This window comes from Pagrus pagrus (assembly GCF_965226575.1).
Source record: "Pagrus pagrus genome assembly, chromosome: 8".
Taxonomy (NCBI): domain Eukaryota; kingdom Metazoa; phylum Chordata; class Actinopteri; order Spariformes; family Sparidae; genus Pagrus; species Pagrus pagrus.
Window position 1 is genome coordinate 16021571 of NC_140192.1, and position 27541 is coordinate 16049111.

The 27541-nt window shown below is 41.0% G+C and overlaps 1 protein-coding gene across 1 annotated transcript in view; it reads left to right on the plus strand.

Annotated features, from left to right (window-relative positions):
• Positions 1 to 27541, plus strand: part of adamts3 (ADAM metallopeptidase with thrombospondin type 1 motif, 3) — a 123929-nt gene that overhangs the window by 37662 nt on the left and 58726 nt on the right. Inside the window, exons 5-6 of the mRNA XM_084360176.1 lie at positions 17745 to 17938; positions 27262 to 27345. Of these exons, the coding sequence (XP_084216302.1) occupies positions 17745 to 17938; positions 27262 to 27345 (278 nt within the window). The remainder of the gene's footprint in view (positions 1 to 17744; positions 17939 to 27261; positions 27346 to 27541) is intronic.

Here is a 27541-nt window from a genome sequence, read left to right on the forward strand (position 1 = left end):
TCATTAATCGTCCATTCCCTATCCTTTAAAAAATCAGAAAGTGGAAAAAATTGCTATCACAAGGATGGTATTTCTGGTTTTATTAGAGCCGGACCGATGTCTAATTTTTCTCAGATAGCAAAATTGTGTCAGACACCCTCATCGGTCCAACATACTGCATGGAAAGATGGCACCTGTTTGCCAGATCAGAGCCATAGGCATGCCATATTGTGGCCACATGTCAGCTAAAAGCAAACCGAATAAACCAGGTCCAGCCCACCACAACAGAATGAACTGTGGCCCAGATTTAGGTCAATTCTGGTTTATTTGGTTCACTCTTGGCTGACATCTGACCATGCTATTGCAGACTGCCTAAGTGCCATATTTCCACGCAGTATGGGGGCCGGATATCGGCCGATATCAGGAAGTAAAAAAATCCTGATATGGATATATCCACCAATATACATACGTTTGTTTCAAATGTTTTTCTCAAGCACTAATGTGTAGGGGAGGCAGGATATTTTACAGTTAAATGTCAATCTTTATTCTCTAAAATGACACCCAGTAAACTTACTGTGAATGTAATCATATCATCCCAAGCATCTTCATGTGCGTTATAATCTATAAAAAAAACAAGATTTTATCGGTGCATATTGGGCAACATATACGCAGAAACCAACAAATATACTGTATGTGATAGGCCAATATCAACTGCTAATATCGTCCAACAGATATGTCGGTCTGGCTCTAGTTATTATACAGTAACATAAAACGATAAATAAGCAGCAAATCTTCCCATTTCAGAAACTGGTTCCTGCATATTTTTGACATTTCTTCTTGATAGATGATGATTGTTAAAATTGTTGCAGATAACTGTCTGTCAGTCCAAAAATCGGTTCATCGCTAACAGTTTCAGCTCTGATAATATATAGAGGTTTAAAATGCTGCCTGGAACACCTTAATAATCAGATTAACACACAAAGACAAACACACAGCACACGGCCCACACTCTGTACCCTCACATAATGTGTATTTGACTGTATATATTTCAATCTCTCATTCATGCACACATACAGGGCTAATCACGCTGACAGATGGATATGTGTGTGTGTGTGTGTGTGTGTGTGTGTGTGTGTGTGTGTGTGTGTGTGTGTTTTATGTTTGTGTGATCCTGGGGAAATGAGAATTACAGTGGGGCAAATGTCTGGACTCCTCTGTGCCCCTGAGATCTGATCTGCTGTTATCTGGCCTGACGCCCAGGTGCGGGGTTCACCCTCAGCAGCACTTGGATATGAGGTTTTATTTTCACATGGTAGTGAAAATGGAGTGAGAATCTAGTGAAAAGCCTCGTGTCTGAGGGCGTATCAATGACTTTCACAATTGGGTGAAGTTTGGGAAAATGAGCCCAAGCTCTGAGAGAGACAGACGAAGAAAAAAAAGATAGACTTGGAGAGAGAGAGAGAGAGACAGAGAGAGAGAGAGATCCTGAAAGAAAACGGTGATTTATATTTGTCACACAGATGTGTTAAGCAGAGTGGGGGCTGGCTGAGTGCAGAGGAATTTTGTGAGCTGGCAGGAATGAAAAACACTCAAGGGAGGGAAGAGACAAAAAAGGGAAAAAGAGAATAGTCTTTACGTTGTAATCCTGCTAGAATTCACCTGAAAATGTGATTTAGCAGGGAGGGGAGTGAGAAAGACTCAGCAAGTGTAATTGGCAATACAAAACAGGTTGGAGTAAGGTGTTTTCCCCACTGCCAAGCTACTTACTGCTGTAATTATTAAGCTATTCACTATTGCATCTGAAGCAGAGGTACATCTCAGTACTTTTTAGTGCTGATTAAATGTAAAAGCTCCTATTTTCCGCTGTTGGACCTACATATCACAGCACAGTCCGCAGCCTGGTTAGAAAATGTATGCAAAAAGCGTTTCACCAGCAGCTGTTAGGAGACTGATTTTGAGGTCGGGTCAGGTAATTGCTTTATTGTAGTTCTTGAATTCTGGTTCGTCTGGGCGGAGAGAAATGAACGACTTAAGCTGCTCAGTGAATGTGCACGATGCAAAGTAGGGCACCGCTAAACGCAAGCATGTGTGCTCAGCAAACCTCGGCTGGAAGAAAGGGTTTATGCAAGGTGCCTGTGTGCACTGCTCTCTCCTTATCTCTTTGTGTTGCAGGTTGAATGTGCACTGCCTGGCCCACTTCGAATGCAGATACTGTATTTTTTTTTTGTGGGAGCATCAAAAAAGTCATTTTACCTCAGCAGGCTCAGTATTCCTTTGATTTCCAGAGCGAAAGCTCACAAACCTCCCAAGGGTCTGCATCAACCATGTGATGTGGGTGAAAGATGAATGCTGTTTGACCATGTGTTTCCACGTGAAGCCTAGAGAGGTTGTGCTTCATTCTTTCTGAGGAGGGTTGTGTGTGTGAAAGAAGGACTGGAAGATCTTTGTCACTTGCCGGGTGTTGTAAGAGATGGAGTGGATTCTGAGGGTTGTAACCTGAAGAAGGGTCGCAAGATTGTAGATGAGTGGATGGAGGTGAAAGTCTGCAGTAAGGATGAAAGCTCACTTATCTTTCTCTTATTTTCATTTGAGACAGGTATGTCACTAGAGCAGCAATGACTAGTTGATCAACCAATTAGTGGATCGAATGAAAATTAATCACCAATTTCCTTCATGATCAATTAATTATCGTCAGTCTTTGGTCTTTGGATTTTGGACAGCACACTGTCTACCTCACTTACAATTAAGTTCAATGACAACGATGTTTCGGTACTTAGACCTTCATCAGGTTATCTTGGGCTCCGGAAAATTGTGATGAACACTTTTCACAATTTTTATATTTAATGGAAACAGTTAATTGATTCATTGAGAAAGTTTCCGTAAATGTATTATTTATGAACATTTGTTGCGATCTATGTCACCTCAAACTGCTCAGTGGTCCTTCGTAGTTGTAGGTGTTTCAATTGCAAAATAGAGGGTCAACTCCTCAGGTCAAGATGCTGCTGTCCACTTACATCTGAAGGAGAAAAATCATTAGTTTGAGGACAACAATGTAAACATCTTGGCCAGAGAAGACAGATGGTTTGAAAGAGGAATAAAAGAATCCATCTCTGTCAAACCGGAACGACCTTCTTCGAACAGAGGAGGTGGCCTATGACATTACTCATCACCCACCTACAATGCAGTACTGCGTTCCCTCCCCAGACAGCTTAACAACCATTCACACCTTGGCTCACCTCGCCCTAACATCCCAAATGAAGGCCGGTTGGGTCAAGGACCCCCAAGTGGCCCTAATGACTCTGAAACGCAGAGCTTACATGTGTCCTTAATGACTCTATAAGGACACTCCCACACAGAGTTTAAAAGCCTGCCAAACACACAGCCAGAGAAGACAGATAGTTAGAACTGAAGAAGCCTCTTGGATGAGAGGTGAAACGTCTTCAAGAAACTGAAACAAGTCCAGTTGCCTACGATACAGCACTTAGATTTACCATGACCTGGATGACTGAGAACCTTCATCAACAACACGTAACATTGTTTTGATGTAATGAGTTTGGTTTGTAGTTGCAACTACATTACGTCTGAATTGTTACAGACCTGGGATGTGTAATTATGACAGTGGTGTTGCACTCAGAAACTGTGGGGAGTGCCAAAACACAAAATGCTAATTTCTACATAATGATGCGTAATATTTTTAAGGGCCAAAAAAGAAAGAGGGTCTCATGGAAAATTAAATAAAATATTACGGAAAATTACAAGATGATTATTTTCTCCGATTTTCTCTTTGACAGTATTTTCTTGGGTGCCCCCTGCTGCTGAAATACTACCTTCTTTTTTTCCCTTTTTTGCAGTGTATGTTCTGTAGGATTAGGATTATTATTGTAAATGTGAAAACTGGGACAGCAAATCTGTTGTTAACGTCCAAGTCCATCCCAATCCTCTGCAACGCTCTCAAATCACCACTCCTAGCTAATCATGAATCACAATTCACATTGTTTCTACGATTTGTCACAACTTCATGCAGTTCCCCAACTCAGCATCTCACCGACTCACACAGCCACCGACTTATACAGTAGGTCAGAACATCTTCAACTACACGTCAGGTATCAGCTGAGGAAAACCCACAATTGCCTGTTAAAAGATTGTTTTATTTCCTAACCAGCCCCGTTAGGTTACAGAGCTGCACTGTCCATACTCCTAAGCTTCTTGAATCTTCCTCACACAGAGAAAGTAGGCTGCAGGTAATCCAGGTCTGCCGGTGAAGGGCTGATATCACGCTGCAGCTGTTGGTGTACAGCTGCTTCTGTGGTGCTTGCCACCTGTTTTCTGCTTGTTTTGGTTCTTTTGTGCCCTGATGAACTTCAGCCTCTCTCCACAGCGACAGCTAATTTTTGTTTGTGTCAGATATCTTCAGTTTACAAAGATATGCCAACACGGTTTCAGCAAATGCATGCTGTTTATGTGACGATGCAGCTGCTGCTCTTTCTGCACAAACCTAATTCACTGCTGCCCTCAGCTTCCTTTAATGAAACGCTTGTGTTTGGACGTCTTGTGATAACAGAAAATGAATCCTCAGATGCTGCTAATGGCTTTTTTTCTTCACCCTCAGCAGTGTTTTAATTTCCTTGCACAGGTACCTACTCCTTGAGACATAAAAACACATCTGCACTTTTCTCCACCCTTTGAACACGATTGACGCCAATGTAGTCATAAAAAAGGTACATCACCATCTGATTTCTGTTGTCGGGACGTGAGGCATGTGTTTTGAATTACGGTATGAGGATGTGAGAATTTAACGATAGGGAAAGCAATTTACCTTGAGTAATGAAACATTAAGATAAGGTTAAGGTGATGAAGGTTATCAGGTTTGCTTCATGCATGTTGGTTAGGATTGATCCGCTAACGGTTTGTAAACAGAAGCAGTTTTAACAATGTCAGAGGTGGGAACACTCTTGCATGTGTGCATATGTGTGTGGGAAAAGTTAAACCGACCACAGGGAGCTTTGAAGTCTTCTGCAGATCCACTCCAAATCAATGCAGGGTAAACCCAGACACGTGCTGAACACAACAACACTGTCATCAGTAAACTACGTAATTCATTAATGACGCTAATCACGCTCCATCTGATATCAACCCGTCCCTATTTGCATGATAAACCAGCAGATTGGGAAGCTATGATCTACAGTCCCTCGCCTCTTTGGAAATATGAACCCTGAATGCGTCAGATGATTTCTTTCCATTTGAAACCTGGTGATAATTAGCGACTCCGGCCCAAGCCAAGGATCTGAAGCGAGGGTGGAAAAGACCTTGGAAGCATTGAGCAATATTTTGAATCGAGAATCGCTACGTTTTGTTCTCTCCCGACTCGCTGTGATTCATCGTATTGCTTTCCAAAAGTCACATGGCAGCTGGAAGGGGCTCCTGAGCATCTCTTTCTTCTTTCCATCCAGTCTGCCTGCTCGCTGGAGCCAAATACTTAAAATTCTTGTTGCCTGTTGTGATACTACATCCACCGTGTGCTTTACAGAGAAATGCTCATCCAAAAAAAAAAGGAGGAAAGCAACGTCAACAGCTGTTTGTAGGGCACAGGAGGAGATTTGTGTGTGTAGTATTGCAAAACTTTTCATTTCCATTGCCTGACTCAGATATCTTCGCATTGTGTAAGAATCTGAGAGCTGAAATAATACTGCCTGGAAGTTACACCATGCACATCAGAGAAATAGCCCAGAACTCGTCTTGTGATTCAGTGTTGTTTGTTTGTTTGATTTAATCTCAAGTGCTGCTTTCTCACTTGTTTATGTGGGATTGTTGGGTTTTTGTACTGCCCTCATGTATTTTGTACCCAGCTTTAGCTCTTCTGCCTGCCTAGGTTTTGATTTGATAGTTTTAAAAAAAAATTAGAACAATCTTTTTGGCCTTTTCGTGGCTTTATTAGATTTTTTATTTGATAGAACAGCTGAGGAGTGACAGGAAACAGAATGAGAGAGAGGGGATGACAAGCAGCAATGGGTCACAGCTATGAGGGTCGGTATTTTTTCAAAAATATATATTTATATCGAAATCCTTGTGCTGGTTTCACACTGGTGTATGTTATATATAGTCATTTAGTCAAAAATATGTTAAATCTGTTTTACAATGAAAAGAGCTGTACAATGTTTAAGAGGGTGTTATTATTATTTTTTTTTAAAAAGACTCCACAGATACTCACGGCTGAAAAAAGCACCTCATTTGAATGTCCTTCATGTTTTACTGGATTTTTTTTTTTTTTTATTGATAGTCAGTTTTCTCCTAAAAACACATCAATCAAGGACAAGACAACACAAGGACAATACTCTGTATAGTGAAGGTGGAAAAACAACAATGTCAAAAAGTAACAGGTCTCTATGAAGGAAACTAAATAAAGTAGGGAGCAGTTGGACTGTCATGTTATTATGGAAAGCACAATAACTAGTTCTGATTGGCAGGGTGAGACGGTGGCGTTATCTGGCTGCTTTGTCACTTTTGGTCTTGCTGGGCTGTAATCTCATCAGCCAGGCCGAACAAAACTCATCAGGGAAATCATCATCAGTGAAATCAGTTGCGGTAGTGATTATCTGTAAAAACTGGCTGAGTCTCAATCCTATGAGTGATGCCACAGTGATAAATTGGTCTTTCTCTCTTTCTATTGTCCTCTCTGCCAAGGAGGTTATGTTATGGATCGCAATTAGATGAATGTTGCATTGGATCATGAGATTATAGGATAGAAAATGCATGACGTCATGATGAAAAATAAAAGAGCTAGAGAGCTCTGGTTATGCTCCAAGAACGTTATTTTGTTTCCATCTGGATCTACATAGTCCTGACTTTAAACTCACAAAATGTGATTGTAGTTTTGAACGTTTTCTGCCAGCTAAAATTAAAACAAACAGGACCCAAAATGTTCATGGCAGAGGTAAAGATTGGCTCCATTCACAATCTTACATCTCCTTCAACCTTTAACTAATTTGTTAGTATTTAAAGCTCTGATATTTCTGTTACTTTATCAGTCGTGTTGGGCGGGTTCAGAGTGGAAACAGTTTGTCACTTGACCTTTAAGATGGTGACATTGGGTTGTTTGTTCTTTGAAAGAAAGAGAGGAAAAAAAAAACGGATGCAAGTCACCAAAATATATTGAACTCCCTGAAAGGAAATACAGTGAGCATTTCTTCCAAAAAGGCAGTTCGCACCCTTCCATGAATGAAGCCTAAGTTTTGCCTCATGTTGTAACCGACCGACCCCAACAAGGCGTACCGTTGTCTGCCTCAAGACTCTCTCTCTCTCTCTCTCTGCCTCTCTTAACTCACACACACTCCACACATGTTTGATACTCTTTTACTCAACAGCACAACAGCAGATAAGCAGGTTTGCAACAGAGAGACAGTAAAAACTTTAAGACAGCAGGCTCTCTATGTGAAAACGGTTGCACAGAAATAAAGCACTTGTGGGGTGAGCGCAGGTTGTATGTCTGGTGCCAGTGTCAGTGTTGTTTTTGAGAGCGTCCTCCAAACACAAATAAAATGCAGAGTGACAAGTGCTCTATCACTTCAGGGTGCTTAAAGGTGGTGTTGAAGTTGAAAAGACAGGTCACAAAAAAGAAAAACACTCCTCAGGCACTCTTAAGCAAAACGAGGAGAAAAAGGTTTAATGGTTCAAAACACAGGGACCTGCTGGTGATTTAAACAATTACGGGCCGTCTAAATAAAGACCTTTGATATATTTTTCTCTGCCTAGGAGTGCCCAAACAACATTTTCTTTTCTGAAACATGTTTTAAGTGCTTTAAAACAAGTCAGAGTCAAGCGTCTTGTCTGTCAGTACAAGCCTCAAGTCTGAAATCCTTCAGGATTTCATAGTCACAATGCAAGTCAAGCTGCAAGAGTTCTCTGAATCCTGACCATGAAAATGACACAGCATTTCGAGCTATTATTCATCAGGCCACTCATTGAAGGATAACTGCAGTTTGTAACATCAAGTTGAATCTAATTTTTGGCAAAAGTATATTATTGTTCCTGTTAAAGTAATTGCTGAGATCTTGGAACATGGCAACATCACTGAAAAGACGCCAAAAGGACCAAGAAACAGGAGCATTAAGACGATGCCCAAACCTATGAAATTGGGCCTGACCCGTGCAGTTTTGTATTTTGAGGTTTTCTTTTTGTTCCTCTGGGTTTTTAAAGGTCAAACCTGATACTCCAAATGCCTTGTTTTGTCTGACTGTTATTCCAAAACCACAATTTATTCAACCTACTACCATAGAAGACTAGAAGAAAGACAGCGGTTATTCACATGTTAGAAGCATTACAAGTGCCTTTAATGATTGAGAATCAAAACTGTTGCTCTTTATTTTTGTTAGTTGACGGACTAATTGGTACAAACGACTATTATAAAGCAGGTCTAGGTGCTATATACATATTGCGAAAGTATCAAAAACATTCAATCCATGGAGAACTCCACACAGCCCAGAAACTGTGCCTTTAAATGTGCCGTCAAGACTTCTGTAAGGGTGTGATGTCACAGCTATACACTCACCGCTCTCAGCCACAGTTGCAAAACACTGGCGGAGCTGAAGCGGAAACATGGTGTGCGATGCCTGCTCAGGCCTGTGACGGCTGACCAATCAGAGAAAAGTGGGCTTTTCGGGAGGGGGGCCTTAAAGAGACAGGAGCTAAAATGGAGAGTTCAGACAGAGGTTCAGAATAGAGGAAGAGATAATGTGTGTTTTTTTTACATTAAACCATTCAACATTTTCTACAAGGCAACCAAAATTTAAGTATGAAGCATGAGCATAATATGGGACCTTTAATTCAAGGCATATTTGATGAAACAATAAGTTAACACAAGGAATCTGATCAGGAATTCAGCGGCAACATTCGGTAAGAGTGTATGTTACTCACACTAACAGATGACTGAAACTAGCTGCCTAAAAACTTCACGTGCCTTCATGTGATTGTATTTTGGCATATGTTTGGGTTGTGGCTCTGACATTTCCACTGGTCTGGTAGTTGAGCTCCCTCTTTATACCATTGATTATCAATCATTCATCTAAGACTTAATGCAAGGTCAACAGATACTAAAGTAAAGAGAAATAACCAGTAACAGTAATTGGTCAGCAGCAGCCAATCCATAGTCAGATTAATGAGATCCAAATTGATCTAGATTGCTGATGTATTTTTATTGATTTGATATGAATTTAAAAACACTGTAAACATTCGCTGGAGAGACTATTTAAACTCAGACTTGAGATGACTGGTCCAGTCATCACTGTACTCATCTCAGCCAGTACAAATGCAACATTTTCAGCATAACGTTTTAAGGAAGTAGGCCTAGTATACCTTTGCAACACAAAATACACACACTATTATTTATAATTGGCTGACTGAGCCACAGATGGACTGTCAAGCTCATCAAACCATTGCAGCAAGAATGGTGTCTTAATTATAGTAATTTTAAAGAAACAACCAAAGTTCTCAGAAGCAGTGCTTGTCATATAAAAACTGTTGTAAATGACAATTCTGCACTGAGAAGACTCACCACACACCGTTATTTTACTTTGGTGAAAGATGTATTTTTTTTCCAGAAAGCGTAACCTTCAATTTTGGGTGAGTTGGCTCCCCAGTGTGACCAGCAGCATCCATGAGTTTATTTTCCAGCTCTCAGGGTCCTCGAGGCATGCAAAATTGCTCCTTTAGAAGCAGATACATTGTGAAATTGTCAGATACCACCTTGGTCTGTTTGCTTCAGTATATTTGATGTGTTATTTTTACATTTTTATGTTACTGGTACTGCTGCTGACTGTCAGCCACAATCCTGTGGAGGTTTTCACATGAAAACGTGACATTTTTTTCTGACAAAGAGCCATGACTACATGATTTGGCTCCGGCGGGATAATAGAGCAGCTCATGGAGATGGCTATGACTTTAGTGACAGATATTAACTTTGAAGCTCAGGCCTCCAGCAGGTGGTTAAATTGAAATTTAATGAGGGGGTGACATTTTATTTTAATGAGGACCCATCCAAGTTTTTTAAAAGCTTTGTGTTTGTGTTTATTTTTGCACTTTGGAGTCTTCAGATTTTGACTTTTAGTCTGGTGCAAACTGGTTCTGAGCCTTGATAATCTCATGTGTTACAAAATATTAGGCTGCTGCGGGTAATTTGAAAACATCCTTGCTCTATGTTGGCAGTGTGGTTTTAATTTTGTTAGTTGAATGGTGGGCGCCAAAGTTCAAAACTGTTATGCAGTCCAAATAACACATAACAAATCACCATAAATCCACCTTTACTCTCCTGGCTTATCCCGTAGGTGTGCTGCATCAGCAGCTAACAAATGTGTGACTTCAGCTGCTTTTTCCACTATTGAATTAAAGAAAAAATATACTTTTTGTTAGAATATAAACTAAAGAATAGAAAAATAAAAATGCTTTTTTTTGTTGTCTTGTCCTGCAGGTTTCTAGTCTTTCCAAGCTCACTTACTGGCTCGCGGGACAGCTAGTGTCTATTCTAGCTGGTGTTGTTAAAAGTAGAAAGCTGTTAATTGATTTTTTCTTTCAAGCTGTAAACTCAACATCCACTTATTATCACCTTTAAATGTTGCTGTGGTGGACGTGATAGCAAACACTATTACAGCCTGCACACAAAGAGCAACATTAGCTTTCCTTTTTGAATCATGTTTGTGACAGTTTTCAGTCAGCTCCTGTGGGGACTGTTAGAGATAAGTTGTGGGCTGTAAAACCGAGATTACTGTCGAACTGAATATGCTAGGCTGATTGGAGGTTAAGGGGAACATAGGCCTAGAGTTGGGTTTCATGGTATTAGCGACACCTTTCACATTAACGTGGTTGTTTGACCTTTTGTTAAGATAAAATTATTGATTAGAGCAGCTTATGTGCCTCTGAACAATCTTGTCTTGGATGGGAACTGTTAGAAAACTGCTTCAAGCAGCAAGTCGAGTATCCAACATTAGTTTGGTTTGTGTTTGGTGTAGTAAGCACTATTGATGACACGAATACACTTTGTGTCCGTATTTGTGTCCAAACAGCAATATCAACCCTCAGCTAAGCACTACACATTAAAATAATTTTTTTTACCCATTCCTTTAAAGTATGTCTGTATATATTTTCTTTGCCATAGCAGCCAAGACTTAGAATCATTAGTAATGCTTTAATATAAGGCCCAGTGGGAGCAGCAGTGTTGGCTTTAATTGTATGCCTAAAACTCCCCATGAGCCTGTTCATAGCGCTTCAGAAGCTTCGGGTGGGCCATGGAGAATGCACGTAGACACAAACGCGCCTTTTAAAATCTCCGCCGCACTTCAGCACGGAACCGCAGACCTGCATGGCGTCTCCACCATGTGAAATGCCTCGGCCAGCATCTTTTCTCCTGTTGTGGTGCGCTGCTGGTAATTAGGCTGCTGTTGTTGCTGCTGTCACCGCTCATTTTCAACTCTATTGAGGCAGGAGGAAAAAAAAGGCTAAAACAATATTGCCTCACTCGTAAAATCCAGTGTAATTATCCCAGGGTTTATGTGCCCTAGGGGGTCAAAAATCCCCTTACACGACAAGAAGTACATTGCCAGCGCTAAATCAGCTGCAGCTTCAGAACACCCTCATGCTGGAACCACCACCCAACCAACATGATAGAGCTACAAATGATGCTAATTTTGTTTTTTCTATTCAATACTAATGTGGGATTTCTACTGAAATAGGGCAACCGATTTCAGGCCGTTGTTCACTGATGCATATACCTCCGTGAAAGCCATATTGTGCAGGAACAGCATTCTGTTATAGGCTACTGTAAAATGAGATGTCAACCAAGAAAGATGTGGCAGTAATGGATTTTTTTTTCACTCATTGTTTTCCTTCTACACAGTGAAAAAGAGAACATGCATCACCTCCTATGGTGTTTCATATAAAGAAATACATGAAGGGAATAAACTCCTGATCAGCACCATGTTCCACAAATCACTGTAATGATTTAAACAACAATGTCCCAGTATTAAAGCTGGCCAAGCAGCCATTAATGTCAGCTGCCTGTGGTTGACTGGTGGATTGTGCTTCCCATGTATAGTGTGTTTAAGTTGGTGTGGCCACGTTATTTGTGGTTAATAAACATGAAACATAAAAACTGCAAATCATCAAATGCATGCTTATGCAGCTCTGGATAAGTAAGCTAAGCAGGGGAGATGGAGGGTCCCCAGTCTTTTTATAGTGACAATATCCTTATGGATTGGCCAATGGGGAGGGTGTTTTATTGCAACTGAAGTAAATTTTATTTTCTCTACCTCCTATGATGAAACTGTCAAGCCTTTGGTTTTGTTTTAATTCAGGTTAGTTGCATCCTTCATTGAAATACAGCGGAAATGCGAATCGAGCAACACTGTTGAAAGACTGCTGACCTTACGTACTTGTTAACTACTTAACTTAAAAATTAATATCCTGTTGTGGCATGTGACATTGAATAATGAAGCAATATGCCACACAAACGGCACCTAGTTCGAACTATTAAAGCAAATTGGCCATAAAAGTGTACAAGTATCATTCAGATTTTTTCCCAGAGTTTTTAAATTTCCTCCCACCTTGGAAGTTAATTGAGAGTTTGTTTGCAAAAAAAGATAAACACTATTCTTAAAATGCACAATCAAAAAACTGTTTGAGTGAAGTGCACAATAAAAAAAATGATTTAGAAAAGAAAAAAAAACACATAATGATGCCTCAAAAACCTACTGGCTGGAAGCAGGATTGTATGTTTTCAAATGAATTGTTGTCATCACTGAGATCGCTTCCGCTGAGCAGCAGCGGTCAGGGCTATGCTCAAACCTGCCCATGATCCTGCTTTTTTCACAGTTGCATCAGATCGTGCTTTAAACCTATTTTCTTATCTGCTCACATGGGAAGCCATGTGTGAAGCTGTGTGGCATATAAATTGCTCAAAACGCTCTGGGAGCAGTTTGAGTGCACGACATACGTCCGATTGTAGATAATTCACTATTTCTGAATCAGAAGTCAAGCATCACTCGTGACTTAAATGCAATCAGTCTCTCCATTGATGAATTTATGATATTTGAACCCTGCTCTAACAACACGATTGCAGAAAAGAAAAATCCAGCTCGCTCACTTGGTCTATTTGTCCACTTTGTTTTACCCCTTACAAGTTTTGCCGCATGAGACAAATTACCATCAGCTTACAGAGCATATTTGATGCAAATTCCCAGAACCAGTTAAAATGTGCATATTGTATCATTTCATACACAAAGTACAGTATATAGGCCAATCCTGCCACTCTGCTTCATAGCAGAATGAGATAAAAGGATTAAAGGCTATATTTTAATGCCAGAATGCTTCTTGTTGTGGATGAAATACCCAGGATATTTTCACATTTTTCCATAAATTAGATGCTTTTTCTGTTATGTACTGACATTTTGGATTAGAAATATACATACATATCTGTGCTCTCAAGGAGGAGGCTGTGCCGTAAGTATTTATGCACTTGCCTGAAAACAAACAAATTCTGTTGTACTCCTCATTTTTCCGCCCACCTTCTACGATTTACGATCAGTCCGGCAAAACATCTGCGTCATTTCTGGACTGCGAGTGTCTGTGAATGGTGGATATCAATGCCGTCACACCAGACACAGTAGATTTCCACTCCAGGCTGATGGCGAGTTGCCTGTCGCCTACCTCTGTGCCATTTTTAGCCTGCGGCGGCTCTGGCTGGCCTCGTTGCCACCTTGCCGCACAGTGCCACGTGTGGGCAGGCGCTGGCTGGCTGGGGGCCTCTCCCATCTCCTAGGCTGCTACTGCTGCCGCTGGTGTATGGCGGGGCTCCCTTGGGACTGGGCTGTGGGCCCGGGGTGGGGCGAGGCGGGGCTGAGGAGGAGTGGGAGGAGGAGGAGGGGGCTCGCCGCTGACTGAAGCACACTAGTGGTCTTAAGGAGCGCTGCTGAGGGGAAGTCCTGTGCGTTTGAAGTAGGGACCTCAGAAAGCCTGTTTACTCAGGAGGGGGAGGGGGAAGCTGGCCCGCTGCACAAGAATGCCTGTGTCATGACGGGAGCGGCGGAGAGGAGGAATGCACTCCACAATCCCAACACTGTCGGAGCTGGGCCAGGGCTGAGGTGGCAGCCATTTCTTCCTATTTATTTAAGCTCCCTCTCCACTCAATCACTGGCCCTGTCTGTGGCCCTAAGCATCCCTGGAAAAATGAAAAATGGCCTGCGCTTTTATTTATGGCTTTGGATTTCCAAGTATTTGCCAGTATCTTCACCCAATGTGGATAAAATATTAAAACTGTGAATTTCTTGCTCTGATCATTTATTTATTCAGCGGACGTTCATAGAGCACAGAGGAGCTTTTTCTTCAGTAAAATGCTCGGCCGTTCCTTTCCTCAGGTGCAGACATGTATACTTAGAAGATTTCGGGGGGATCATATATTCCAGTCTTAGCAGTAGTAGCTTTGGTGGTTTGGTTTCACATTCAATTATTTTGAGGAGGTGAGAGCGTCAAAAAGCTGCACTGAGACACCTGATATTGTCCTCCTCCAGAAGCACTGCTCTGTCATTACCGGGACATGAGGTTGAATCGTTATACAGCAAATAGACGCGTTTGTTAATCTGATTCGTCATGTGATCTCAACTGGTTTGTAGACCACAAAAGGTTAAAGCCAGTACACGGCGCAGACACGTCCATCAGGTTTAGCTAAATTCACAGGCACTGGAACATGGTTTGTTTTGACTCACGCCGCTGCCAAATGTTCTAACACGGCAGGAGGAGGACCCTCCTTAACACACGAGCTACTTGTGAGTCCATGTGACCTTTGTTTACCAACCCGGGTTTGTTTGTAAATGGGCGGCGTGGACCTACATGAACCCACTTTTTTTATTTCAAGGCCAGTAGTGTCTTGCTCGCAGACTACAGCTAGAGTTTTATGGACTCCATCGTTTTCAGTTTTTATATTCAGTGTGAGGATCGGAGCAAAGATGTCCTGGTGTTAAACAAATGCAAAGGGACCACAGGAGGCCCATCGCACACACAGCCAGAGGTCTGCAGTGTGATTTATTCAGAAAACGTCACAAGTGGGGACCATTGCACCAAGCTGTTCAATACAAAACATGTACCATTGTGTGTGTAAGTCAAACAGTTTAGCTCTCACAAGTAATTAGCTATAGATTATGTGTTTCAGAGTGCTGATTAAAGTAATCAAAGTGCAATATAAAGCTTTTTGAAAGGGCCTATGATTAAAGCGAAAGAGTATTTTTTTATTCAGTTGGTTTTTCTGTGGATCTGGCTCTCTGATGACTGTCAGAGAGGTTTTGTTAATATATAATGAGATTTTGAAGTTAATTTAGTGGTTAGGAGTTATAGAAGCATTACAGGGATTAAACACTTTTAGTACACAGTAGCAGCTAAGAGAAAATTGGTGTTGGACACATTAACAAGATCCAAATTGCAGTGTTTGTGTCAGTGAAAAGTTTAATAAACCGTTCAGTGCAATCAGTACTAAACACTGGTTTGTTTTATGTTGCAATGATAGGGTAGGTCTCAGAAAACAGTCTCCTCCGCCTGCAAACATTTGAGAAACTCTATTTTAAACCACCAAGAGTGCACGCAAGGTTCAACCGCCACATTTGAGATTATGTCAAACCAAATTAAAATGAACTAAATACAAAATTTTACAACAAAAGCGTAATTTTCCACTGTGGCCGAGACCAAACAAAACAAACAGTAGGCATAATCACAGCCCTACTGTTGGCCAGCGGCTCCAGCAAAGCAAAACAGTGCTGCTCAAAGACACCCTGATGATTCATTCACATCCCTGCCAAGATTTTCCCCGCCGGATTTTCAACCTGCAACTCTCCTGCTGGTTGCTTTTATGACCGACTGAGCTGCTGATCTTTCAGTCATTATTATAGTAGAAAATGGTAATCTCCTACTGTAAAGCAGCAAAGTGTAAAGTAAGGGATATCTGTGGCCACTTCAGTTCTCGGGGTAGGCGTTGTTTACTCTGGTAGGGATTACCGAGGGGACCAGATGATGGATATCATATCAGCAGTGCTCCCAGCAAGATTTGACAGAGACAGCCTTCCATCAGAGTGTAAAGCTAAGCAGTATTAGGGAGACGTTAAGTACTGGGAGACCGTTCCATCGAAAACGGCAAGTATTAGCAATTTCATGGTCTGATTCAGCAAGTTCAGAGGGGACCGTGCTGTCAAGTCAGATAATTCACTTCATTTTTATATCGAGTGGAGGCAGAAACATGCTTTGAAGTCGATACTGATTTTCCTGTTACATAACTACAGCAGATCATCTGTGAATTGTAAAAATACTTCAAAACAGCTACAGATATAGGTTGTCTTATGCTGTTACTACTAGCAGTGAATTGATGCTTATCTAAGAAAGCCGACAGCATGAAGCTTTCATTATCAGTGAACACACAGTATGAGTCGTGCCAACTGTGTGCGATACGGTATGTTACAGAAATGCACAGTTGGTCATTTACTCCAGGGCATGGATGTGAAATACTATATAAGTGGTTTCTTATCATTTTAACTGCATGAAAAATACAGTCAGAATGTTACAAATGAATATTTATTTGATGAACTTGGTCCTGATCATGTATAAGAGCAGTTGAGTGTTCTTACCTGGTTGGTTGGTTGGTTGGTTGGTTGGTTTGTCAGCAGGATTACACAAAAACTACTGAGCGGATTACCAAATAACTTCAATGGAGGATGGATTTCAGCCCAGAATAGTGCCCATTTACTTTTGGTGCTGATCCGGAAGGGACGGATCTTGCTCACTTTCTTTAACAATGCACGATAGGACGTTTTTCAACGTTTTTGTTAATTTCTCAGGGAGTAATGCTTGGATCTTGTTGAAAAAATCAGATGTTTTTTGGTGGCTGGTGAACAATTTGATACCTGTTTGAATACAAATCTGGATCTAGCTGATTTCTGTATGTTTTATTTGATAGTCAGTTAGGCTTGATAGAATAAAAGGGGACTGTTGGGCCTTAGCGGAGGTATGCACTCGCCTGAGTGTCAGTCTAATAAATAAAGTAATAGAATGAAATGAAGTCAAACAAGATGAAAAAAAAAGGTCAACACATTAAATTGTCAAATGAAAAAATGAAACATTTTCTGTCAAGTCCATTTTATGTGAGTTATACATAATAGATTTGATTTTTCTAATCAAGTTTTGGACTTCCACTAATGACCTTTATAAACTATTCATTTACCTGTCATGTATTTCCTTTTTGACATACTGATACATTGTTGTTGTTGCTGTTGCTGTCTATAAAATGTCAGAAAAAATTTAAAATAATAAAATAAAATAAAATGCCAACACAGTTTTCTAGAGCATTAATCATTGTGTGATTTGTTCGACCAGCAGTCTAAAACCTACATGACATAAAACTGATAAATGCAATAAAGACATTCCTTTTACAAGCTGGACCCTGAAAATGAAGCTGGGATTTTTGCTTGAATCAACAAATGGTTGCCTGGTTTGTAGATAATATAAAAGTAAATTATAAACAATGAGGAATCCCCCAAATGTAACCTCTAACACAAACTCTCTGATATTTAATTGTTGTAGAAGTAAACGTTTGTGTTTCTTGGTAATTGCTTACAGTTTGTGATGTTCCTCATATCCAATATGTTATTTTGAGACTGGTATAAAAACAAAACACAGCTTGTCATGAATTCCAGCTTCTGCACGTCCATGTTAACTCTTCTGTCACCCCTGTCTTGATCCCTTTGCAGAACCAGAGCTGGATGTACCCGGGACTCTCGACTCTATATCCCGGCAGGTCAATGAGACAGTGCGCCGCCGTCGCCGCCGCGATGCCGGGGAGGACGACTACAATATTGAAATCCTGCTGGGAGTTGATGACTCTGTGGTTCGATTTCACGGCAAGGAGCATGTGCAGAATTACCTCCTCACTCTCATGAATATTGTAAGTGACTGACACTTGTTTTTGTTACTAGTTTAATTCTCCAGTTTCAGTGTAATACATGTACATAAATGCACTTCGTATTTTAAATGTATTTGTACTGGACATAATTTAACAGGAGTGGGCGTTTCATTAAGTATATAAGGTACTGTGATTTTATTAGGTTTATTAGACTGTATTAATTTACCTTTGTGTTCCTTAGGATTGCCATCCGTTGTCTAAGATAAATGCTCACTAGAGGATTTTCTTTTAGGAGTTGAAACCTTAATGTTCTTAACATAAGGATACAACAATTATTTTGTTAGCAAACAATTACAGCTCGCATGAAAGTATACCAGCATATCATCATTAAAAGAGTTTCAGTCAGCCATTTCAGAAAGTGCCCTCTTGGATACTCCTTGGATACTAAAATGCCCTCTAGGGTGCCCTCTCCGTGGAGAAAACATGATCAAGCACCCTCTAGGGTGCCCTTCCAGTGTAGAAAACATGATTAAGTGCCCGCTAGGTTGTCTTTCCAGTGGAGAAAATGTGATAATGTGCCCTCAGAAGCCCTTCCACTGGACAAATCATGGTGAAGGAGGCAGTGATAATTAACTATCCAAATGTCCATTAAAAGTCTTTTTAGATTAAAGTTATCGACGTTACACAGCAACTTGAGCTTTTCTTTTCTAACTTGTTTTTTTCATGTCTTTTGAGAGCTGACTCAGTATCAGTAAGCACTAAGTTCTGATTCCCAGGGCCAGAGACGATACACAGGAGGTTAGACTACCCCCCTAATCTGACATGACAATCACATACTGTTTGCAAGTGGTCATGATCTGAATATATGAGTTGTCAGCATTATTACCACAGCTTCTGCCCTCTGAGTCCTCTGCTGTGGTTCAGTGTTTTATCGATGGATCCACAGTGATCATAGACAACACGCTGCTGGCAGGGAAGTTAATGCATCTATCAGCATCAGGACAAACTGCCCTCTCTAGATATGGTTACATCCGTTAAAACACTAAGGAGTGTGTCATCAAGTCCCGAGCAGACGTTATTCCTCCTACATCTGTTTTGGCTGTAGTCGCACCTCAGCAGGGTCATTCAATTAAGCTGCTCTTTGTTGGCATTCGACAATTGACGGTCATTTGCCTCAGTAGGAATATAAGAATTGCAGTGATTACCCATAGCAGATGCCACAGAAAAGCTTACTACTGGCAGAAGAAATGGGCCATATGTGCCACCATTTGCCGACTTCATGGCCAGGCACTCCTTTAATGAGGCATTTTCATGCCGAGCAGAAGCAGGCAGATTACTGTCGCCACATTGTTTTCATGCCTTCCATGGATAGTGGCTTGACTGTGGAAGCTGCTGCCGCTGTTTCTCAGCAACAGGTCTGGTAATGAAAGCTTCCCTGAGGGACTTGGGATGGGTTGAAGATAATTGTGTGCCACAGATACACACAAAGGCAGTGGGTAATGTTCATTTCTGCCTTTGATGACATGTTGTCGGTGATAAGAATTATCCTTGAACCATGACACCAGCGAGCTGACAAAATCAATGACTCAAAGTTAATCGTTGACATGCAGGTTACAGTATTGAATCTGGACGCTTCTATGTATCAGCAGGAGATATTCGCACCGCACATGAACAGGATGGTGCTGCAGTTATTTTTTATTTCATCTAGTGTGTCGAGTTTCAACTTGCTACGATTTTGTTGGTTGCAGAAAGGACTGGCTGTATTCCCTGATGGCCTGTCATGGGTTTTCTGTGAAGGCACTGGATCAGAAATGTATCAAGATCCTTTCGAGTCACAAAAGTCTGCAAAGAATAATCCTTTCAAATGCAAACGTTCTGAAGCAGTGATGGAACAATTTTCTTACGGTCTTTTCTCTGCAGTCCTCTGCCTGTTTTGTGGGTTTTTTTCTCAGAACATGGAAAAACATAGGATTCCTTCTCTTGCACTCGCTAGCTTATTATTGATATATGCACATTTTTTACGCCACCCAATTGCAGAGAACATCAATAACATGTTATCATGCCTACTGTTATCATGTTGGCCCACTGGAAGATGTAGACATACAAAGCTTTTCAATATGTTCATACATATTCACTGAGAAGAATAAGGAAAGTACTTTGTCAACGATTTGTGTCTAATGCACATAATTAAAGCTTCGTCTTATCGACCTGTCGAATGTACAGAAATGTTCTTTTCAGGGTGTTGTCACCAACGTTTAATTTCTAAGCTTTTATCAGCAGATACCAATATTATCCTTACCGTGCATCTCTACGCCCAAGTCAAAACACTGACGTACTATCTCTTGACTTTTGATACCATAATAATAATCATATTATTGGCATGAACAAAAAACATGTTGTTGCCAAAATTCAAGACAAAGAAGTTTCTCTTCTGGGGTCAGTGTTGGTGAGTTTGTTACTGTATTGGCTGTTTCTCAGGAGTGTAGATCTCGTAGTGATGAGAACTTCTCACCATGGAGGAGAAAGTGCATTTCTGTGTCTGCTTCCCCTGATGAGCAGAGACCACTTTGCTGCTTTGGCCGGCTGTGGAGATTTCTGAGGTTATTTATGGTGTTTTCCAGTAGAGGTCCCAGTTGGCTCTGACTGGAGGCTGCTGATCCTGTGGCCGCTGAACACTGATTATGACTGACAGTGTCTGGTTCCAGCCTCAAATATTTGTTTATCATGACCTTTACCCGCTTCTCTCTCTCTCTCTCTCTCTCTCTCTCTCTTTCTCTCTCTCTCTCTTTACTCTCCACTCTAAGAAACAGCCTTTTCTTTCCTTACCTTGTCCTCACCTCATCTCTTTTCTCTTCCCTTCTCGCCTCTCCTCTTCTCATCTGCCTTTCCCCTTCTTTCCCTTACTCTCCTCTCGTCTCCTCGTTTTCTCTTCTCCCTCATTTCTCCTCTTCCCTTCTATCCTCCCATCTCTCCTCCACTCTTCCTCTCTCTTCTCCTTTCCTCTCTTCTTCTGTCCCCTTCCATCCCTTTTTCCTTCCTCCTCTCCTCTTACCTCGCTATTCTGCTAGTCTCCCTTCTTTCTTGGTGTCTTGTCCAATCCCCTCTCATCTCCTCTTCTCTTCTCTTCTCTTCTCTTCTCTTCTCTTCTCTTCTCTTCTCTTCTCTTCTCTTCTCTTCTCCTGTCCCCACCTTACCACTTTTTGCCTTTCCTCCCCTTCACTCTTCCTCTTTCCTTTTCCCTCCTTCCCTCCTGTCCTTCTATCCTTCTCACTTCGTGTCTCTTCTCATCTGCTTACTTATTTTTCCTTCTCTTCTCCTGTCTTCCTTTCTCTCCTCTCTCCTCATCCACAAATCTTCTCTTTTTCCCTTTTCCTTCTCATCTCTTGTCCTCTCTCCTCTTTTTCTGTTTTATTTCTTCTGCTCATGAGAGCCTCTACTTCTCTCTCCCCATTGACCTCCGGATAATTGTATGTATTTACTGTATCTGTTGAGTGTGTGTGTGTGTGTGTGTGTGTGTGTGTGTGTGTGTGTGTGTGTGCGTGCATCTTTACCAGTGACACTAGGGTCAACAGTCTGATCAACAACAATGTATTTTGCAGGGAAACCCTTGCAGACACAGACAAACCAACACATACTGTAATCACTTTGTGATGAGATAAGAATTATCTCCCCTCTTTTATTATCACATCCCTCGTCATTAATGAGACTCCATTAGCGAGCACAGCAGGTTTTCATTCTTATCACAGCTCAACACGGGAACCGAGTGCCCGTTTTCAGGAAATGTCCTTGCTGTTATCTGTGATCCAGTTTAGTTAAATGCATGGTTCATTTAGTTCTGTGATGTTCACTGAGTATGCAAAATTAGTAATCACTTAACATTTGAGAATATTTATAAATTTGATTTTATAAGCTTTGAGTTTTATGCCGAGCATTTCTCTCCTTTTTTGCAAACTATTTTGACCAGTTTGGGTGTTACAGCAAAAGAGATTCGTGCCTTGAAGGTCTCACACCATTTCTATTTTTGGATTTTATTTCACTGGAGTCTTGCACTAAGATTGTGTCAGCTGCTGGTTGTTTCAGTCTTTGGTTTACACATGAGAAATTGCTTCCCCTGTTGGCATCAGCTTCTGCTCTCTCAGGCTGTAAGAGATCAATAACAAACTCATATTTGCTTTACATTCCTCCTGCAAGTCTCGAACGAAAGCTTTTCCACATCGACTCAGACGCCATAAAAGACTCCGATGAAAAATTTTATGTCCTGTGCAATCTGCTATCTCCAGAAATGACACCTCGCAACTTTGAAATAAAAGATCCAGTGGGGAGTTTGAATTGCTTTGGGAAGATTGTAATCTGCATTTCTGCTTTCAGAATCAGAAAACAGATTCAAATTGTGCACATATTAAGAGTTTTATGTGTGAAATTACCCAAGTCAAACTCTCGAATCTATAGCCATTGAAAATAAATAGTAGAAACCACCCCTGAGATCAAGCTGGAAGCAGAGGTCCCACATTACTGAATTCACTAATGAGTCCTCTTAATGAGACATAAAGGAATGCATGACTTTTATGGACCCCTGTTGTTGATATTTAGGTACTGCAGCAAACCAGTACAACAGCTTTGTTTCAGTTAAGTGTTTATTTTATCATTTAACACTGCTTTTTGTACTAAAATTCAATATTCTGTACTGAAAGTTATTTCTCAGTCTAGTACAACAATAGAGTTAAGCCAGTACTTCCACTATGACAGTGTCATCATAAACTAAACATTATAAACATCACAAAGGTGTATTTCACACTTGCATTAGCATCACGTAGAAAGTGCAGGAGAAAGTGTTGCATGCTTGCTTCTGTAAAACTGGGTCCCACTTAAAAATAATCTCTCCACCTCTCCCATATACAGCCAAAAGTATGTGGACACCTGAACATTACAGTCATAAATCATTTTAAAATTCTTGTTCCATTTATTTATCTGCTCTACCAGATGTTGCAACCTGGCAGCAGTGATTTGACCCAATTCAGCCACGAGAACATTAGTGTGGTCCAGCACTGGCAATGGGAGATAAGACCTGGCTCACAGTCAGCGATCATCGCGAAGGTGTTTGATAGGGTTGAGGTCAGTGCAGGGAACAGGAGCGGGGCTCAAACTGTTACCACACAGCTGCAAGCTCAGTCAGGTCTAACGTATCAACGAATGCTGTAGCATTAAGATTAGCTTTAAGTGGAAAAAGCCCCAGGTTGAAATAAACAAAATGATGCAGACAGGAGTGTCTTTATACTTTTGTCCACATCTTGTATTCCTTCAGTAGAAATATGCTTTCAGCAAAGTTCCCACTGCAGGCTTTTTGGCCTAAATCTTCCACTCGCTGATGGTATTTTGATATTGCAGACAGATCAGAGGTACATCAGCGATGCGATCCGGGAGCTTGCCTACGCATTGCAGACGCCGACTGGATATATAGCTGGCTAAATATCTGGTTTACTGGCCGACGGGTAGGGAAGCCAAGGATGAGCTACAGCCAATGAGAGCAGACTCTGCTCTCTCCACAATAGCTCTCTGAAACTCACTGAGCACCACTTATCATGCATCTTGTAAAGAGCTAGCAATGATAATAGCCTGCCACTATGAGCAGTTTTTTCATTTCTGCCCTCGCACCTTAATCCATTCTCCTACCTGTATTCTTTTCTTTTACTTCCTTGGGCCATTTGGACAGCATAAAAGTGTAACAGGAGCTGATTTTGGGTCAGTTTTGATATTTTTTTAGGTTTTAACCATTGTTTGTTTCTTAGAGATGGTCTCTGCTTCTCTCTTATAATGTTAGGATGGTCGATCAACGTAGAAAGCTTTGTAACACAGCAGAACTAACAGCCTTCATGCAGTTTGATTGGCACACATGCAGAGACACTCTCCGTTTCTCTCTCTCCAACTACTCGTCCCTGTGTGACTCATGTGCATCTCATGGGCAGAAAACACAGCAGGAGGCAGAGCATGATGCTGCCAAGTCAGCTGTGATGGAACACTGAATTGTGATTAAGAAATTTCATTTTGTATTACTATGTGCCATATGAAACACCGTAGATGGCATCATTTTCAGGAAATCCTGCTCAGTGTGAACAGCTGTATTAATGTCCTATTAACACCTTCATCCACTCAGATTAACCAGAAAATGAATGGTTTTATTGGCCCAAAAAGCAAATAGATTTAATACAAAAGTTCCAACATGAAGACAACACTTGACACCAGACACCAGAAAACTATTGTTGTTCCTGAACAGATTGCACACACGTTTTGGGATTAGCAGCTGAGGAAGCAATCAAGTTAGTGCTATAGATTGATTACCCCATCCATCCCCAGCGTCCCTCAGAAGAGACGTATTGTGGCCATTTTAAGCTGTTTAGAGGTTGCGTGAGCAGAATGAGCAAAATGTGAGGCTGAATACAAACAGTCAGAGGAAGTCCGACTGTAAATGTGTGGAGGACACTGTTAAGATGTCGCTGTCTAGTACATCATTATCACATGACCTAGTTTGACAGCAAGCAGACCAGTGTGTGGGAGAAAAAGATAACATATGGTGTAATTTTAGCTAGCCCTGAAGGAGAGGCTCACAGTGCAGCTACTGTCAGCAGAGCAGAGCTGCTCTACTACGAGATGAAAGTTTAGGATCAGCAGCGTTTATCTGTCTTCTTTTCTAAAATAGTGTTCTTTTAAATGTTGCTGAGTATCAAAAGTCATTTTCTGGCAATAAATGTTCTAATGTGTCAAAAGTACAAGTTAAAGTAAATTCTGCTTACGATATATTTACATGAATGTACTGTATATAACGTATACTATGGGTTGACCGACTATGGCAGATTATGGGATCAGATATTCAGCATTTTTCGGATTATTGCAAACAGTTTTTTAGCAGAAAATGTAAATACTCAAGTAACATATAATAACCACAAAATATACTTGCAGCACCTGAGAAAGCACTTTCTGTAGTCGCACACCATCACTGGAAATAATACAGTATGCAACAACAAACTCAACTTGATGGAGCTTTAGGTTTCATAAGGCGGAGCTCTGACCTGCTCCTCCGCCACGGCACCCAAAAAAGTCGATGCGGCAAAAGCAATGCTCTGAGGACAATTTAGAACAAAATGATTTGCTGCTGGAATATCATTTTCCACTTCAAATACCCTGAGTGGAGAACACTGACATATTGTGCAATGTGGCGGATAAGCACAGTGAGAAATCAGTGGCCCAAAGAAAATGAGACCCACTGTGAGGCTGAATGTCGCTTCAGGCCAAATGCTAATGAGGTCTTCTCACATAGTGTCAGTGAGCTGCATCGACAAGATGTTGAATTGTTCACTGATTCGATTGGTACTAACTGTGCGGTCAATCAGTGAGTGACAAAACAACCGAGCACACACCGAGCCTTTTTAAAGTTCAGCTGTCAATAAGACGCATGTTGTCATTGTATTCAGTGGTCATTTGATACAGGCACGACTTCTTTACCATATAAACTTAAAATGTCAAAGTACTCCATCAAAATTGGCAAAGTCATTTCTATCAACCACAACATACCTGGTCACCCTCTTAACTAACCGATCATATTTTCTCTAGAAGTGTGAGTCACACTTTTTCATTCATCAGCTGTGTATCACTGTGTTGACATAAGGGCTCATTCATGTATTTGTAAGGGGAGATTATTTCTCCCAGCAAACCTCATTGCTAGTAAGATTATAATATAGTCAAATATCATATAAAGTATAATGTAATATAATTTACATCATTTCTTTTGGCTGTTAATTTCTCTATTGGAAAAATAAATGTGGACACTGTCTGGCATTAATTGTATACAAGGTGTCTCTAAAGGTTCTGCAACAAAAAAAAATGAGAAGAGGGGCAAGAGGAAGAAGAGGAGGAAGACGAGGAAGAAAAAGAGGAAGAAGAAAAGGTGAAGGGAAGGGAAAGGAGGAAGAAGAGGAAAAAGAAGAAGAAGGAGAGGAAGAGGAAGAATAGGAAGAAGAAGAAGAATAGAAATAAGAAGAGGAAGAAGAAAAGAAAGAGGAAGAATAGGAGGAAGAAGAAGAATAGAAATAAGAAGAGGAAGAAGAAAAGGAAGAAGAAGAATGGGAAGAAGGAGGAGAGGAAGATAAGGCCCATTTGCTCTCTATCTTCAGAATAATCTCACAGCCATCATTCAGTGCATTTCCCATATACCTGCAGATACAGTGAAACTTGATCTCCTCCAGATGACACCCACCAGGTTTGTGGAAGATAACAGTGTTGAGAAAACGAGGTGTTAAACAGCGTGATGACTGCTTGAAACAGGGCCACAGCTGGAGCTTGTGCGCTTGAAAAAAGCTCACAGATTGAAGCGGAGGGAAAACGCTGCTCAGGATATCTGTAGAGTCTTTCGCTGGCCAGGCTCCCTGACTTAAACACCTCTCTTTACACTACTTCAGAGGCTGCAGGGAGCTCTAACGGTCTGAATACTAAACATGCTCCTTTCTTGCTCTTTCTGTACCTCTCTGCATCGTTTTTTTTTTTTTTTCCTCCTCTGCAGTCTCTAATCATTTTAAAGCTGCATTTTTGTGTGTTCTCATGAAACACATGTTCCCTTGTTGTACATAGTCAAGTCAAATCAAGTCAGACCTATTTATATAGCTAATTACCACAAATCACACATTTTGCCTCAAGGCAATTGTGATTTGTGCACTTAGGAGCATATGACCCCCTCTATCTGAGACCCTTGATTCGGATGAAAAAAAAACAAAAAACAGGGAAATATGGGAGAAACCTCAGAGGAGGGATCCCCTTTCCAGATGGACAGACATGCAATAGACATTCAGGACAATCATAATATAGATATATAGATTGTAAAGTAGGTTTCTATTTGTCACATCCCAGCTATACGTCTGTGCATATGTACATATCAAACAAAAAGCTCCTTTCTTCCTTCCTCTTCCTCCCTGTGCACAAGCTGCAGGCTCTGTTATTTAGATGCTGATTTTCCTTTTGTTCATATATCTGATATGGCAAACAGGTCTAGTGAGGAATGAGCACACAGTGATGGGACGTTCCTCCTCCTTCTCACTGTATTCATTGGCTCGTGCGTGAAGACCCAGAATAGTGATTGCACTGCTCTGTGATTACGGTCATTCATGGAGTGATTTGTAAAGACCGTTCTGTTTCTCGCGCTCTCTTCCTCTGATGAGTGGAAAGCAGAAGGCCAGAATTAACAAGATAGGGGGTGTAACGTCAATGATACAGATACCTTAAAAGAATGTTATTTATTTATTTATTTGTTTGTTTGTTTGTTGTATTTAAACGTGTGTGTTACTGATAGTCCTCTGACTGATAAATCGCTTGCTTCTCAGGTCAATGAGATTTACCACGACGAGTCGCTTGGAGTCCACATCAACGTGGTCCTGGTGAGGATGATCATGCTGGGGTACGCCAAGGTGAGTTTCACAGTCGATTACTAATGATAGAAGATCAGTCGAGGCAGAATTTGCCCCAGAGAGAGAGAGAGAGTGCACGCTGTGTGGGAGAGGACTGTGCTGCAGCCGAGAGATGGAAAACGGCTCCTTCACACTTTTGATTTTGATCACATCACAAAAAGCAAACTGACATCTCTGCTCTGAAACAGTCAAACAG